The sequence below is a fragment of the Meles meles genome, chromosome 1 (assembly GCF_922984935.1).
Source record: "Meles meles chromosome 1, mMelMel3.1 paternal haplotype, whole genome shotgun sequence".
NCBI lineage: Eukaryota > Metazoa > Chordata > Mammalia > Carnivora > Mustelidae > Meles > Meles meles.
Genome location: NC_060066.1, coordinates 55,011,636 through 55,028,905, shown reverse-complemented (window position 1 = coordinate 55,028,905; position 17,270 = coordinate 55,011,636). Strand labels below are relative to the sequence as shown.

The 17,270-nt window shown below is 36.0% G+C and overlaps 1 protein-coding gene across 3 annotated transcripts in view; it reads right to left on the bottom strand.

Moving 5' to 3' along the window:
* MRPS28 (mitochondrial ribosomal protein S28) overlaps nucleotides 1–17,270 on the bottom strand; it is a 113,550-nt gene that overhangs the window by 79,315 nt on the left and 16,965 nt on the right. For all 3 annotated transcript variants that reach the window (XM_046006090.1, XM_046006094.1, XM_046006098.1), the window contains exon 2: nucleotides 11,488–11,669. In XM_046006090.1, coding sequence (XP_045862046.1) covers nucleotides 11,488–11,669 — 182 coding nt within the window. The remainder of the gene's footprint in view (nucleotides 1–11,487; nucleotides 11,670–17,270) is intronic.

Below are 17,270 nucleotides of genomic sequence, written 5' to 3'. Positions count from 1 at the left end.
TTTAACCTTTACAGTCCTGGGAAGGCATATATGGCAAACTTATTAGACATCTAAATTTACACAACCTCTGGGCTAACGCAGCTATACATATGTGAATATGCTATACAAAGCAAATCAATTTTGCACATCAATCAAAACAGAATCTAATAGAACAAATCAATCCAACAGAGCACTGCTATGCCATGTATCTGAGAGGGGAAAAAAGAACCTCTAATGCTCTCATTAAAAACATGTTTTTTAATTTGAGGAATAACTGACATATATAACATTAATTTCAGGTGTACAACATAATAATTTGATATTCATATATATTGTGAAATGATACCACAGTTAAGTCTAGTTAATGTCATCACCACACATAATTATACAAGAAATTTTTTTCTTGTGATGAGAACTTTCAAGATCTACTCTTAACAACTTTCAAATATGCAACACAGTATCATAACTATAGTCACCATGCAATACATCATATCTCCAGGACTTATTTATAACTGGAAATTTGTACTTTTGACGTCCCATCCTCCATTTTGCCACCCCCTACCTCCTGCCTCTGGCAAACACCAATCTGTTCTCTTTAACTGTGAGTTTGGTTTTGTTGTTGTTTTTAACTCTAATGCTATTCAAAAGCCTGACTACATGTGTTTCATGAATGTAGGACACTTCTGGGATCATATTTTATAATTTATACATATTCTTAAGGCTTCTTACTAAGAAGTTAAATATAAGTAGATGTTCTTTAATCCTAAAAAAATAGGCAGAGCTCTGTAAGAAAATATGATAGAATGATTTTCAATCACAAAACTATTTCAAAACATTCATACTTTTTAACTGTGTACCATGTCCTCTGGAAAAAAGGAAACCACTTATTTCAAATTCTTATTTTCTCTTTTCCCCCACCAACACACCTTGAAAACTTCAGTCTTTGAAACATTCAATATCCATCCCACTCTTTATTTGACCCTATACATCACACAACCTGAAATAGAAACAAAGACTGGGAAATTAGCTCGTTTTTTTCCACCTTAGTGTCAAACAAAAGTACAAATAGTATTCAGTGCACGTGCTAGTTACCTTAGAACTGCCAATCATGCTTGTTTTGAAACTCTTCGATTTTCAGAACTGTCAATCATGTGTGTTTTGATAGAGATGCCAGTGTAGAAATAATGCTTTAAAAGACGTGATCTTCATTAACACGTTAATAAATAAATAGATTTCATTTGTAAAATTGGACTTAAGGATTTTTAGAGAAATATATACAATTCTTGAAAAATCAAAATTAAAATATAACAATAAAATAAAATTTAGAGAATCTGGCTCCCTAACCATAAATATAAGCATGGCTTAACCACAAGGATATTATACTTCAATAAAAAAAGGGGGGTGGGGGAGAGAAAGAAGCCAAGAAACAGGCTCTTAACTATAGAAAATAAACTGATGGTCACCAGAGGGGAGGCAGGTTGGGGGGCTGGGTGAAACAGGTGATGGGGATTTAGGAGGGCACTTGTGATAAGCTCTGGGTAATGTATGGAATTGTTGAATCACTACACTGTACACCTGAAACTAACATATCATTGTATGTTAACTATACTGGAATCAAAATAAAAACTCAATTTAAAAAACAATAAAAATAATAAGATCAAAAGCTTAATTCTTGAGACTGGTAAGTTGTACCACAGGTACATTCCAAGCCAATCAAACTAAGCAATGCTATAGAAGACAATACTGTGGGTTTGATAATGCTCTTAGGGAATTTACCCATTTACTTACAAATGTATCTAAGAATTGATATCAACTCAAACAGTATTTGAGGTCCAGTAATCCCATCTTATGTTCACTAATATTCCTACTGGAGGTGTTAAAGTCTCCACCACAATAAATACTCATGTCCAAGACACTCAGCACATTGACTAGTTCAACACTGTCCTGAGATGTGACAATCCCTACCAAAGGCATTAGTGGACAGGCAGTCAACACAGGCAAGACCCCAACCCAGTTACACTTCACTTATCAGGAAGTTAGTAATCTGGTGACATCAAGTCTCCACAGAACCCAATGAGAACTAAGCAGAGGAGTTTAGAAGCTGTCAAAACACATGTTGAAGTCCATCTGCTAAAGTACATACACTTTACTTGTAGAAGAGGCTGAGAGGTCATCCTCAAATACCAGCTGCTCTTATTTTAAGCACAATAAATCTGGTGATCAATTTCCTGGGCATCAGAATATTAGAAGAAGAAAATTAAAAAGTTCAAAAAAGCTAAAAATGGAAACAGGTACAACAGCAGAGAAAGAATAATGACATCTAAAGGCAAAACGCAAAAACTATAGAATTGGAGTGTTGTGTAGCTAAAGAGCAATAATTCTATTTATCTGAATTATAATACAACACAGAAATTAATGTTTATATTTATGACCTTGGTTCATTAAAAGCACAGACCAAAAACCAGGTTAAGCTACTTTAGGGCTGACAAGGTTCAAGGAAAGTAGATGACACATTTTATAAAAAGAATCAAAGAATTAAAAATAGAGGGGCGTCTGGCTGGGTTAAGCCTCTACCTTCGGCTCAGGTCATGATCTCAGGGTCCTGGGACTGAGTCCCTCATGGAGCTCTCTGCTCAGCGGGGAGCCTGCTTCCCCAACCTTTCTCTCCCTGCCTCTCTGCCTACTTGTAATCTCTCTCTCCCTCTGTCAAATAAATTTTTAAAAAATCTTTAAAAATTTTTTTAATTTTTTAAAAATTCACTTAAAAAAAGAATTAAAAATTGAGTATTAACATATAAAGAGTCAACTTTCTACAATTTGCAGAATAAACTTTTTTGAAATAAGCATTCCCAAATAACAGGCCAGTTGACTCTTAGCTCTGATCACTGTCAGACATTAACCTGCTCCTGTGACTACAGGCCTCACTGTAATTATGTTACGCATGCATTCTGAAACAAAGCCTGGACCCGCTGTCATTAGCTTATCAGTGGTAACACTACCCAAACATATCAGATCATGCACACCACAATGAAGGATATTATAACAGGCTACCTACCATTCTTCAACAGACCTCCGCAGAGCCTTCCCACCACACTGTCTTCAGGGTCCCTGGTAAAAAAAACTGGCTCATATGTGAGACCATTTTCAGAGGGTCCTATGATACTTAGTAACTATGTGTTGTGGGATCTGGAGAGCAGCACAGTAGAGTGAAAAGAACATTCAAGGGCTGTGCTGGATACACACAGCCTCAAGTTTGAATCCCTGCCTTATTAATTACCAGTTGTGTCACTGCAGCATATTATGCTCAGAGACTCACTTTCTTCATTTGGAAAATGGAGGAAAATATCCCCTACTTTCTTTTAAAATTCAAATTCAATTAGCCAACATATAAGTACATGACTAGTATCAGATGTAGAGTTCAGTAATTCATCAGTTGCATATAACACCCAGTGCTCGTCACATCACCCGTGCCCTCCTTAATGTCCCACCCACCTCCCTTCCAGCAACCCTCGGTTTGTCTCCTATAGTTAAGAGCCTCTCATGTTTGTCTCCCTCTCTGATTTCTTCCCATTCAGTTTTCACTCCTTTCTCCTATGATCCTCTGGGCTATTTCTTATATTCCACATATTAGTGAAACCATATGATGATTGTCCTTCTCTGACTGATTTACTTCACTCGGCATAAAACCCTCCAGTTCCATCCATGTCGATGTAAATGCTAAGATTCATCTTTTTTGATGGCTGATTAACATTCCATTGTGTGTGCATGTGTGTATGTGTATATATACATATATACGTATATATACACCACATCTTTATTCATTCACCTGTTGATGGACATCTACGCTTCCTCCATAGTTTGGCTATTGTGGACATTGCTGCCATTAACACTGGGGTGCAGGTGCCCCTTTGGATCACTACATTTGTATCTTTGGGGTAAATACCTAGTGTAATTGCAGGTCATAGGGTACCTCTATTTTTAACTTCCTGAGGAACCTCCATACTGTTTTCCAGAAAGGCCATCAGACAATACATATGGAGTGCCAATGTAGGTTTTCAAAAAACTAGCTATTATGTTTATCAGATGGGAATATGGAAAAGGAACAATCTTAATTCACACTTTTGTGAAACTGTGTGCTGTGTTAATAACAGAAGAAAAAACGTCTTAAAAAAAGGACAGACGGGTTCACCTGACAGGTGAGAGCTTTATGTTTTTATGTCACAGTAAAGCCCTCTGACTTGTAGATTGGCTCATGGAAAAGTAGGTTAAAGTGAGAACTCATTAAAAAAGCATACACATATACTGTGAAGACATTAGGTTAGCAATTAATGCAAATACTCTGATAGAGGTCCAGGCTTTCTCGCTGAGGAGAGGTCCACTCATTGGAGCTCTGCACTGATTTCTTTATATAAGCAATACCCTTACTAAAATGTCTGGGGAAAAAAAAAAAAAATAAAATAAAATAAAAAATAAATTAAAAAAAAAAATTAAAAAAAAAAATAAAATGTCTGGGAGTGCCAGAATCAGCCACTTTAAAGTAAAACAAGAACAGAAAGACAGTTGGAAAGCAATTCCTTCCAGATTTTTATGATTCCCCTTCCCCATCTTTATGGTTTACTTGCCGAAACTAATTCAATAGTAGTTTCTTAAAAAATACCTCTCCTTTATGAGAATCTTTCCAAAACATTAAAATTAGCCTTTCTTAAGAACAAAAACCCTTTCCATACTCATATTTTATTAATTTATGCAATAATCAAAAATTACTTAATAATATAAATAGGTTTTGGGGGGCGCCTAGGTGGCTCGGTCATTAAGTGTCTGCCTTTGGCTCAAGTCACGATCCCAGGGTCCTGGGATTGAGGTCCACATCAGGCTCCCTGCTTCTTCCTCTCCCACTCACCCTGCTTGTGTTTCCTCTCTCGTCTCTATCTCTGTCAAATAAAAAAATAAAATAGGATAAAATAAATAGATTTGGGAACAAGCACAACTAGCTTTAGCTAAAGATATAGTTGAACGGAAGAAGTAAAAGAACCAGATATTGTAGAGGACCACCAATTTCTAGTTTTCCAGTTAATGTTGGTATCAGTCAGTGGGTTTTAGAGAAGAAAATGTTAATTAATTTAGCAAGTCAGTTAATGCAATGATAACTGCCAAAGAATTTAATGCCTGAGTCATTCACTCAAATTTGTCATAATCTGATTTCTGATTTCAAGTCACAGTCTGACATGAAAGAAAAACAATATAATGGTTAAAATGTTTAAGGTTGGTATTGTTAGAATTAGGCCCCATCCACACCTCCAAGATCTCTGAATTTATTTATTTTTATTTTGCAACTCAGGCTAAGTGGATCATTATACTATTATTCATGCTTAAATACCATAGTTTATACTCTGATGACTGTGACTATGAATATAATGTCTTTCTAGAATTAATTTTTAGAAGTATTTTTCAAACTTTTTTTTTTGTGGTAGAAATACACCATTTACCACATACACATATTTTTTTTTTTCAAGATTTATTTATTCACTTGAGACAGAGAGTGGGGCAGGGGAGAGAATATCTAGCAGACTCCCTCTCTGTGGAGCAGATCTGTGGTCTGAGATCATGACATGAGCCAAATCAAGAGTCAGACACTTAACCGACTGAGCCACCCAGGTGCTCCCCGACTCTTTAAACAATGTGTTCCAGAATTGTAATGTATAAAATGAAGATGGAACCAGTCTGAAAGTAGGGTCTAACTTCCCGGCTACCCCAGAAGAGTCTCTGAAGCCTTTCTGCAGAACTCGAGAGCTTCTTGGGACAGAGGCTGAAAGTGTTCCTTTAAACTACCATCAGGGATTCCTGGCTGGCTTAGGCGGTAGAGCATGTGCCTCTTGATCTCAGCGTTGTAAGTTCAAGCTCCATGTTGAGAATAGAGCAAGGTATAATCAAAAACAAGTATCAAAACAAAAAAGCTATAGAACTTATTAAAAGGCTATCACTTAGCTAATTAGAATATTCAGTTAACCAAAATAATTTCTGATTCTTATCAGTTGCTCTGAGTTTGAAACACCATCAACTATATTAAAAGCAATAATGAAAGAAACAAGTGTTGTTGAGGATGTGGAGGAAAAGGAACCCTTGTGCACTGCTGGTAGGAATATACACTATTGCAGCCACTGGAAAAGACAGTATAGAGGTTCCACAAAAAGCTGAAAATAAATTACCCTACAATCAAGTAATTGCACTACTGCAATTTACTTCCAAAACACACACACAACAAAAACTAATCCAAAGGGATATATGCAGCCCTGTGTTTACTGCAGTATTACAGCAGCCAAATTATGGAAGTAGCCCAAGTGTCCACTGATAGATAAATGGTTAAAGAAGATGTGGCATATACATACATGGTAGAATATTATTCAGCCATAAAAAAGAATGCAATCTTGCCATTTGCAAAAACACTGATAGAGGTAGAGAGTATATAATGCTAAGCAAAATAAATCATTCAGAAAAAGAGAAATACCACATTATCTGACTCATACGGAATTTAAGAAACAAACAAGCAAAAGGAAAAAAAAAGAAGAGACAAACCAAGAAAGAGATTCTTCACTATAGCAAACAAATGGATGGTTAACAGAGGGAAGGTCGGTGGGGGATGGGTGAAACAGGTGATGGGGATTAAAGTTTATACTTATCACGATGAACCCTAAATAATATACCGAATCATTGAATCACTATATTGTACACCTAAAACTAATATAACCTTGTATGTTAACCATACTGGAATTAAAATTTAAAACTTTTTTAAAAATCTTAAAAATAATGAAAAAATTAAAACATTTTGCCAAACTGGGTATTTTATTAAATTTGACTTATTTTTCTTTGCATTTAATTAATTGAAACTGTCCTAAAGTAGAACAGATTCAACGACACAGAAGTCAAACTGAAGAGAGAAAAATGGTTCTCATAGGGAATTAAAAAAAGCAGGTCAGGCTGATGAATGATGAACAAATTATGTAAAATATCTACATCTTACTTGCAGGCTCTTAAATGTATGAAAATGTATTAAATGTATGAAAGCAAGAAGTTAGGCCATTACTCAGTCACCCCCCCCCTAAAATCTGCTCAGAGGCAGCCTGACATTGCGGAGGTGGCAAGCAAACATGTGTCTAGCCCAAAAAGCTGCTCTATCTAGTCATGTAATGAAACTTGTAGATATGAAAAGGGGATGACCAGAGACCTAGCTCGAACTCATTACTTTCTCATTTGTTACTATCATCTTTCTACCAACTATAAAGACAACACATCTAAATAAAATATTTCCCACCCACAAATTTTGCCTTGGATACAGGTAGAAAGGCAAAGTAACTGAAACAGTAACTATGCTGATTTGACACTTTTCTGTAATACTTTCTTTTTTTTTTTTTTCTTTTAGAGGGGAAGAGTAAGGGGGAGAGGCAGAGGGAAAGGGAGAAAGAATCTAAAGCAGGCTCCATACTCAGCATGGAGCCCGACGTGGGGCTCAGTCTCACAGCCCTGAGATCCTGACCTGAGCCGAAATCAAGAGTCGGACACTTAACCGACTGACCCACCCAGGCGCCTCAATACTTTCAAAGCGTAAGTGACTATAAGAGACCTAGGGAAGGGTTTTGGAAAGAACCTAAGCATTTCTACACATAGAAATCAAGAAATTTAAAAAATATTTTGTGAAGAATAGAAACCTTTCCATGATGAATTAAAAACTGGACAACAAAGGATTTGCTAAGATAGAATGTTTCTCCCCAGAAAACAATTTACGCAGAGAGGGAGCTGTAGTTGTTACCTACATAGCCATTAAGGTATGTATATTCACAGATAGGATGGGAACAAAAGGAACCAAACGATTCAAGCCAAATCTTGACTCAACTACTCCCCTTAGCACATTATTAGAAATAACATTACCAGTCTGTAGGACCAGAGAGGAATAGCATTTAAGCCGTGACTCTTGTTTACCATTAAAAGAATGAACAAAAATGCACTCTGAGGGTATTTCAGATTTTCAGCAGTAGAAGCAGTAATCAAAGTCCTTTTCTAACTACTGTTATCTTCCACCTGCCAGATATTTTGTCACATTATCCCTTTTTACTAATGTAATTACCAATTTTTAAAACCTATTTGTGTACTTCTTTACTATATACTCTCCGTCCCTCCAGTAGAAGTTGTTGCCCCAACTTCACGAGATATAGTCTGACTAGTTTACCAGCCCTTACGAAAGTGCCTGCCAAACTGAAGAGGTCCAGTAAATATTTGCTGAATGAGTGAATGGATAGATGAACAAATAAATCAACTCTGGCACTCTTCGTGATTCTCAGCCATAAATGTATAGATTTTGTGAGTGATTTGGGAGTTGAAGTGGGAATTGCTGCGGAGAGTGATTGGGTCCTGGGCAATCAGACGAAAGCAGGAGTTGAAAGATAACTATTGTAGGTAACTAAAAAACAAAGAGATGCAGGAATTTAACTTTGCTAAATACATAAAAAATTTTAAAAAGACTCTAATACAGAGACTGCTCCACAGGCTAGACAATTCACTTGAAAAATTATTATGAGCCATCCGTCTCACCCCCAAAAATCTTTTGTTAAACAGATTGCTTCGCTGGCAGGAATTTATGTGGCGATGAGGGCTTCAACTATATAGTAATTTCTCTAACAGAATATGTGCTTCATGGGTATATGTATAGTTTTCAATGAAAAATTAAGACAGTAAATGTTGCAACAAATTCTAGTATTTAAACACTTAAAGCTATACTGTACATAAAATAAATTCAAACCGTATTATGGTACTTACTAGAGAAATATCTAGTCACAAGAACTGATAATTAAAATTCTGTGATGAAGTAAATAAGGTTTGAGAATCAAATCAGAAACTCTAGTTTCTAAGGTATTCTGTAATATTATGTTCAAACATATAACATAATAAAAAAAGTTGATGTTTTAAAATTTTAACAAAATGGAAAAAAACAGTATACATAAAAGAATATCCACAAAGAAATAAATACACATGAAAGAAATATCAAGAACAAAGTTCTAACCACAAACATAAGGAAACACGTATGCTATATTTGCAAGTTGTAATAAATCTGACTGAGCCGGTGAAATACTCTTAATTCAGCAGAGTTATCTGTAAAATGTATTTTTTGTAAAGTTAATACCGATGTTCTGGCTGCAAGTTAGGTCAGCTTGTCAGAATAAAGATGGCCACTGCACCTGAGTATCACCCACGGGAGCATGATGAAAGCTTATCAATTGCAGGGAGATAAGATTTCTTTGTATAAAATAAAACAGTACTTCAATTTTAAATATAGAAAATGATATATTTTCTATTAATGAAAAGTGATCTGCCACAGCCACTACTGACAATATCCAAGAGCTTAAGATGCCTCTCTTGAAGGATAACTTTAGGACCACCTATCTTCACACTTGCCTCCTGCAAAACCCTCATCAATAGGAATTCTTTTTTTTTTTTTTAATTTTTATTTCTTTGACAGAGAGAAATCACAACTAGGCAGAGAGGCAGGCAGAGAGAGAGGAGGAAGCAGGCTCCCTGCCAAGCAGAGAGCCTGATGCGGGGCTCGATCCCAGGACCCTGGGACCATGACCTGAGCTGAAGGCAGAGGCTTTAACCCACCGAGCCACCCAGGCGCCCCTCAATAGGAATTCTTGAGGAATATCATCATTACTTCACAGAAATCCAAATCACCAGGATTTCAAGAACAGTAATAATAGTAGCACCTGTTTATTAATGCCAGTCACCAATCTAAATCTTTACATATATTACCTGATTTAATCCCTTCAATGACCCATTACACAACAGAAAGGCACTATTAATATCTGCATTGACAGACTTATTCCACTTAGAAATTTCTTGAGTTCTTACCATTTTTGACTAAGCATGTATGCTATTTGATACCAAGACAAGCTATCTTGAGCCATTACCTCTCAATGTGAGGTAGCATAAGCAGCCCGTTTTCCTTCCTAGGTATGACCTGGTTCATGGCACTTACCTTGCAAGACCCTGTTTAGCCTGTGATTATCCGAGGTAGTGATGTGCTAAAGCCAGCAGGAGCTGACTGTGTACAGGTATTCTGAACTCTGCACTCAGGGGCATTACACTGGTAACTTAAGATTGGCCATGGCGAGGGGCCACCTGGGTGGCTCAGTTGGTTAAGCAACTGCCTTCAGCTCAGGTCATGATCCCGGAGTCCTGGGATTGAGTCCCACATCAGGCCCCCAGCTCCATGGGGAGTCTGCTTCTCCCTCTGACCTTCTCCCCTCTCATATTCTCTCTCACTCTCTCTCTTTCAAATAAATAAATAAAATCTTTAAAAAAAGAAAAAAAAAGATTGGCCACGACAGGAGTGTTTTAGACCACAGAAATTGGCAAATCCGGGCGTTTTCTATTGGAGAACTAATTATTAAATATTTATTCACATGCCACTGATCTGAGGAAATTTGTATTAAGTTTGTCAGGTCCAATTCAGATTCAGGGAGAATGAGTTTATGTCTCCTAATCATTTGAGCCCAATTATCAACTGGACCTTTAGATATCCAGAACTCTCAGCAGAGAGGCAACTCATTTTCATAACTGTTCTCTTAGATCTAGAGCAGATTCTTTCCCTATTCATCTCTACACTACGACTCATTCTTAATCACAAAATTCTTAATCACTGTAATTCATCCTAAGACACCAATGAGTACTAGAGTCACCATTACTTTATGTACTATTAAGAATAAAAAACATTGCCAATTAAAATGACATATATCAACTTTAAGATGCATCCTGGTATCAAAAATACTGAAATTTTTAAAATGTGCACATTAAAAACTTATGGGAAAAATAATTTCTATACTGTTTACCCACTGTTTTCCAATCCCAGAATCTTAGTTCCACATCTTTTTTCACTCGTGATATGCTACTCCTAGATCTCCTGCCTTAATGGTTTCCCCAGTGCATATTTAAACTCACAAATATCTTTATTTGTAAGTTATAAACAGAATGAATTCTATTCTATAATAGGGAAAATTATAATTCTGAGAATAGATGCAAAATAAGAAAAGAAAATGATAAAGCATCAGAATTTGGTAGCAGGAGAGGATAGGAGCATAAGAAGTAGAAAGAGAGGCGTCTCTGAGAAGCAGTAGACTGTGAAACACGGAAAGAAGCAAAAAAGTTTACATGTAAAATGGCCTGAGCAGCATGTATCACTATAAAGCTTGTTTTAATTTTATGGCGAGGAATAGTTTATTACCAGGATGAACATCAAAATCTTCCCCAAAAGTGCTCTCACTGCTTTGAGAAGATATGAACCTCGCCTAATGTGACTAAAATGACATGGCATGAATCCCACCTTACTTCCCTAACATAATGAAGAGAAATAAAACATATTTTCTGACTTTTAGCAAATCACCAATTAAAGTTCAATAATACTTCTGAGGTATCTCGACTTTTATCAACACTCTCAAAACACCTGGAAATGATTCTACTTACTCTCCATCCACTTCTGGTCTTCTACATACACAATGAAACTTGCCGCCAAAATCTATATAAAGATCATTTTCTACAATATGGAAGATTCGTCCAATGACTAGTTTATCCTTGGCAGGTCCCATCTGTGTAAGAGGAGAATGTCTCAGCATAGATGCAAAGGATTCCACATTTTTTGGAGAACCCTAAAAAAAAGAGGAGAGATTTATATGCATATAATTCAAAATAAAGGTATAACATGATATAATAAAATCTTACAGGGGAAACTTTTAAAAGTCAACATGCTGTATATTTATATTTTGTGGCAATACAAAAAAAAATATTTAAATGGAATTTTCCTTGAAAAAACTAGATATACTCTTCAACTTCCTCTTCCTCCCTTTCCTTTCTGAAGAGGAAACCAAGAAACACTTATGAGAAATGATGCTGATGCTGTGGCTCAGAGTAGAATCTGGAATATGAGCAACGTAAGGACTATCCTTAGATAAAACCTACCATGGGGAGAGAGGGAGCTCAGAGTCTGAGCATGTGAGTAGGGCATCCAAGAAGGTGATTAACTTTATTCCTAATACTGACCATCTGGTTGGGGGGGGAATGCCTTCAAATTCAAGTTTAGTGGGAGTAACTAAACAGTATGGAGGTTCCTCAAAAAATGAAAAAGAGAATTACCATATGATCCATTAATCCCACTACTGGGTATTTAACCAAAGAAAATGAAAACCAATTAGAAAAGGTACATGCACCCCTAAGTTTACTGTAGCATTATTTACAATAGCAAAGTATAAAAGCAACCCAAGTATACAGTGACAGATGAATGGATAAAGAAAATGTAGTATAAATATACAACAGAATACTACTCAGCTACAAAAAAAAAAAAAAAAAAAGAGATCTTGCCATTTTCAACAATATGGATGGAACCTAGAGCATACAATGCTACATAAAATAAGTCAGGAGAAAGACAATTATCAGATGATTTCACTCTGATGTGGAATTTAGTTAATTTTATTTCACTCATATATGAAATTTAAGAAACAAAATAAACAAATGAACAAATAAAAAAAGAGATAAACAAAAAAACAGACTCTTTAATAAAGAGAACAAACTGGTGGTTGCCAGAGGGAGAAGTAGGAGAGGGAAGGAATGAGTGAAACTGATCAAGGGGATTAAGAGTACACCTATCATATGAGCATTAACGTACAAAACTGCTGACTAATATATACCCCAACTAATATAATACTGTATGTTAATTATACTTCAATAAAAAATAGCCCAATAAAAGGGTTTTTTTTTGTTTAAATACAGATTAAGATAAAAATGATTAAGGGTCCTTCAATTACCAGGATGAACATGAGTTCTTGCTATACAGTATTTTTAAACAGTTTTGTTATAACTTTCTTCTTTCTCCTAATGCAAAATTTCAAAGGAAAAATAGCTTCTCGTTTTGTGCTGCTCATTTTCTAGGAGTCTTCTTACATACTGAATGTACCTGAGGTATGACTGAACCTATAATGCAGACTCCTTACTTTTTTTTTTTAACTTAAAAATTTTTTCCAAACACATGGTTTTTCAGAAATCCATGAGTACAGACTTATACCTTCTACTCGTCTTTAATTTGTGTATGGTGTGGTATGTGCATTCTTTGGCTCAAATTAAGGGAACTACTAAGTTTCTGTTTGTGAGAGCTAATTACAGAAGAATACTAACAATTTAATCTACCTACATCACGTATTTGGAATAAGTTTTACATCTGTTATTTCAGGGAGAATTATTAAGAGTTTGATAGTATGCTTTCTTTACAAACTATAAAACCATATTTATGACTCGTTTTTAGGGCATGTAGTACTCCAAGGATTACAAACTCAGATGCCAGGCTGGGTGGGGACGTGGTGAGCAGCAGAATATGCACCAGTCTCAAAGGCAGAGCCACGACTCAGCTCCAGCTGCAGCCACAAATCGAGTCCAGGGCTGCCACATCTTTTGATTCTCCAAGAAAAGCCAGAAATCCATGTATGAACGTAAAATTCCCAATTTTGCCATGTTTATTTTTTTTTTAAAGCCTTTTAGGGGCGCCTGGGTGGTTCAGTCAGTTAGGCACCTGCCTTCAACTCAGGTCATGACCCCAGGGTCCTGGGATCAAGACCCACATCGGGGTCCCAGCTCCTCGAGGAGCCCACTTCTCCCTTTTCCACTGCCTGCCACTCCCCCTGCTTGTACTCCCTCTCTCCTCTCTCTGACAAATAAATAAAATATTTTTAAAAAATAAAAAAAAATTTAAAAAGCCTTTTACTTTATCAATCTGGTAAAACACACTGTGACCCAAAGACCAAAAACTTATGACCTCTGCCTCAAGGAAAATAAAGTCAAAAGAAAAGAAAGTCAGAACATTTGGCTGATGCCAAGTACCTCAGACGCAGGAAGGTTATGGTGACAGATTTCAGTGAGTTGAAACTCCCTAGGAAGGAATCCTGAGCACCCAAGTGCTCATCTAAACCAAAACTATTCAGTAGATCTACATGCCAAACAAAGCTGAAAAGGTAGCAGGAATATTATGCTTTCAACCATAATACTAGTTTAATAACTCCACAGAGTATATTAAAGATCCTTAAACAAGCACCTCAAAAAAATAGCTCTTTTTGTAGAGAGCCAAGGGCAAAACAAACTTTACGCGGACACAGGCTATGAGTTGCCCTCTAGAGGTAGCGCAAAGAGTCACACCAACCCAGCAGGGACAAGACCTGCTACTGTAACATTCCACTAGGAGCCACTATGTCATCCATAACGGCTCCGACCAGAGCTACTGAAAAGCACTGCTCAAAGACAAAGCAGAGTATCAGCTTCTGGATCTCATCCCACTTGCAGTCAAAGACGGTTCCTTCCTCTTCTTCCTATAACCTGCTTTCTCATTACCCCACTTCTGTGGTTGACAGCCCCTCCTTCCTTTCTCTCCTTCCTTTTCGTCCTTCTAGTCTTTTCTCCCCCCACCACCTTTGGTAGACTTTCAGTTGAAGCCATGGTCCAATTAAAACAGCCTTAAATGATGGGAAGATACTGCAGTAAATCTAATAGTTGAACATTTATTGAAAATAATTTAGCCATCACTAGGGCCTGTTCCTAAAATAGCATGATCTCCTTTATAACGGTGAAGAGATGTTTGAGCCAAGAGTAGTAATACAGTAAAAGATATTTCTTCCTAAATTTTAAAAAATAATTAAGTGTTAATAACTAATTATTTAATAAGATCTCTTTTAAAAAAAAATAAGATTTTTTTTTTTTTTAAATCTGTTGTAGGGGCGCCTAGGTGGCTCAGTGGGTTGGGTCTCTGCCTTCAGCTTGGGTCGTGGTCTTGGGGTCCTGGGATCGAGTCCCGCATCAGGCTCTCTGCTTGGCGGGGAGCCTGCTTCCTCCTCCTCCTCTCTCTCTGCCTACTTGTGATCTTTCTCTGTCAACTAAATAAATAAAATCTTTAAAAAAAAAACTGTTGTAAAATATTTACATTATAAATTTCATAAAATTATGAATAATTATTTTTATACTGAAGCACAATCAACATATAATATGATGACATTATAAAAGTTTCAGGTATACAACATAATGATGTGGTATCTGGATACACTGTGAAATGATCACCACAATAAGCCTGGTTAACATCCATCACCATATATAGTTACAAAATAATTTTTTTTCTTGTGATGAGAATTTTTAAGATCTCGTCTCTTAGAACTTTCAAATATACGACACAGTATTATTAACTATAGTCACCATGTTGCATTCCCTTGACCTATTTTATAAGTTTGTAGCTTCTGATCCCATACACTCCCCCACCCCATCCCATCCCCATTCTGAAAACTCCTAATCTGTTCTCTGTATCTATGAGCTTTTTTTCTTATGAGCTTTGTTTTTATTTTTTTTTGTTCAGATTCTACATATGAGATCATACATATTTTTCTGTGTCTGTCTGACTTATTCCACTTAGCATCATGCCCTCAAGGTCCATCAATGTTGTTGCAAATGGCAAGATTTCCTTCTTTTTCATAACTGAACAACACTCCATTATATATACATAAATATATATGTATATGATATGTATATGTATATGTACATATACATACTACAGTTTCTTCATTCATCCATCAAAGGAAACTTAGGTTGTTTCCATATCTTGGCTATTATAAATAAGGCTGTTATGAACATGGGGGTGCATACATCTTTTTGAGTTAATGTTTTTACTTTCTTCAGATAAACACCAAAAACAAAATTGTTGGCTCATATGGTAGTTCTATTCTTAATGTTTTTTTGGAAATCTCTGTGCCGTTTTTCGCAGTGGCTGTAGCAATTTACATTGCCACTAACAGTGTACAGGGTTCCTTTTCCTCTATATCCTCACAACACTTGTTATTTCTTATTTTTTTGATAATAGCTAGCAATATCTCACTGTGGTTTTGCTTTGTTTTTCCCTTATGATTGATGATGTTGAGCATTTTTTATATACTTGTGGGTCAACCATATGTCTTCTTTAGAAAAATGTCTATTTAGAATTTAAAAATGTCTATTTAGAATTTAGAATGCTATTGAGTTATATGAGTTCTTTATATATTTTGAATATTAGCCTCTTATCAGACATAGGACTTGTAAATATTTTTCTCCCATTTAGTAGGATGACTTTCATTTTGCTGATGGTTTCCTTCCTTTGATATAGTCCCACTTGTTTATTTTTGCTTTTGCTGTTTTTCCCTTTGGTGTCAAATTCAAAAAATTATCACCAAGACCTATGTCAAGGAGCCTACCACCTATGTTTTCTTCCAGGAGATTTATGGGGTTAGGTCTTATGTTCACAGCCTTTAATACATTTTGAGTTACTTTTTTGTGTATGCTGAAAGACAGTAGTCAAGTTTCAGTCTTTTGCATGTGGCTGTCTGGTTTTCCCATCACCATTTCCTAAAGAGACTATCCCTTTCCCTTGTTTATTCTTGGCTCTTTTGTCATAAATTAACTAAACATCTATGTGTGGGTTTATTTCTAGCTCTCTATTCTGTCCCATCGGTCTATCTGTCTGTTTTTATGCCCATAACATACTGTTTTGATTACTATAGCTTTGTAATATAGTTTAAAACCAGAGACTGTGGTGTGTCCACGTTTGTTGTTTTTGTTTTTTTTCCCCAAGATTGCTTTGGCTATTCATGGTATGAATAATTATATTTTAAAAGAGATTTTAAATTCAAATACTGTTTGAATTTTAAAAACTGTTTTATGTTCCATTATTTTTGCCTATACTTGTTAACATTTTACAGTAGAAGTCAATGTATTTTCAGTAAGTGAAATAATTTTACCACAAGCCTAAGACCCTTCGATTAACCTGAATTTGTTTTTAAATTGTACACTTACTATTCTATTTGGATGTTATGTCAAGTAATCAGACAAAACTCTCCTTCAAAAATCATAATCTAGAAGCATTTCTGAATTCCTCATTTATTTGTCAAATGTTGTCTAAAAATAATAAATGTAGCCTCAATCCACGTTGACAACAACATTGTGAGCTCCTCTTCTGCTGATGCAGACAGCACAGGCTGTAGGCACACAGTCACCCGCTGGGTATACCATGGAGTTCAGTCTAACCCTGGTTATGGAAAAGATTTCTATAAAGCTATAAGTTATCATAGATAAAACAGGTATCTTAGAGCTGACTGCTTCCTTTAAGAATTAGTCACAGAATTCAGATTTCCTAAGTATTCTGTTATTCTACTGTACCATTTTTTCCCTTTGAGGCCTAAAAGTTGAACAGGACTGTC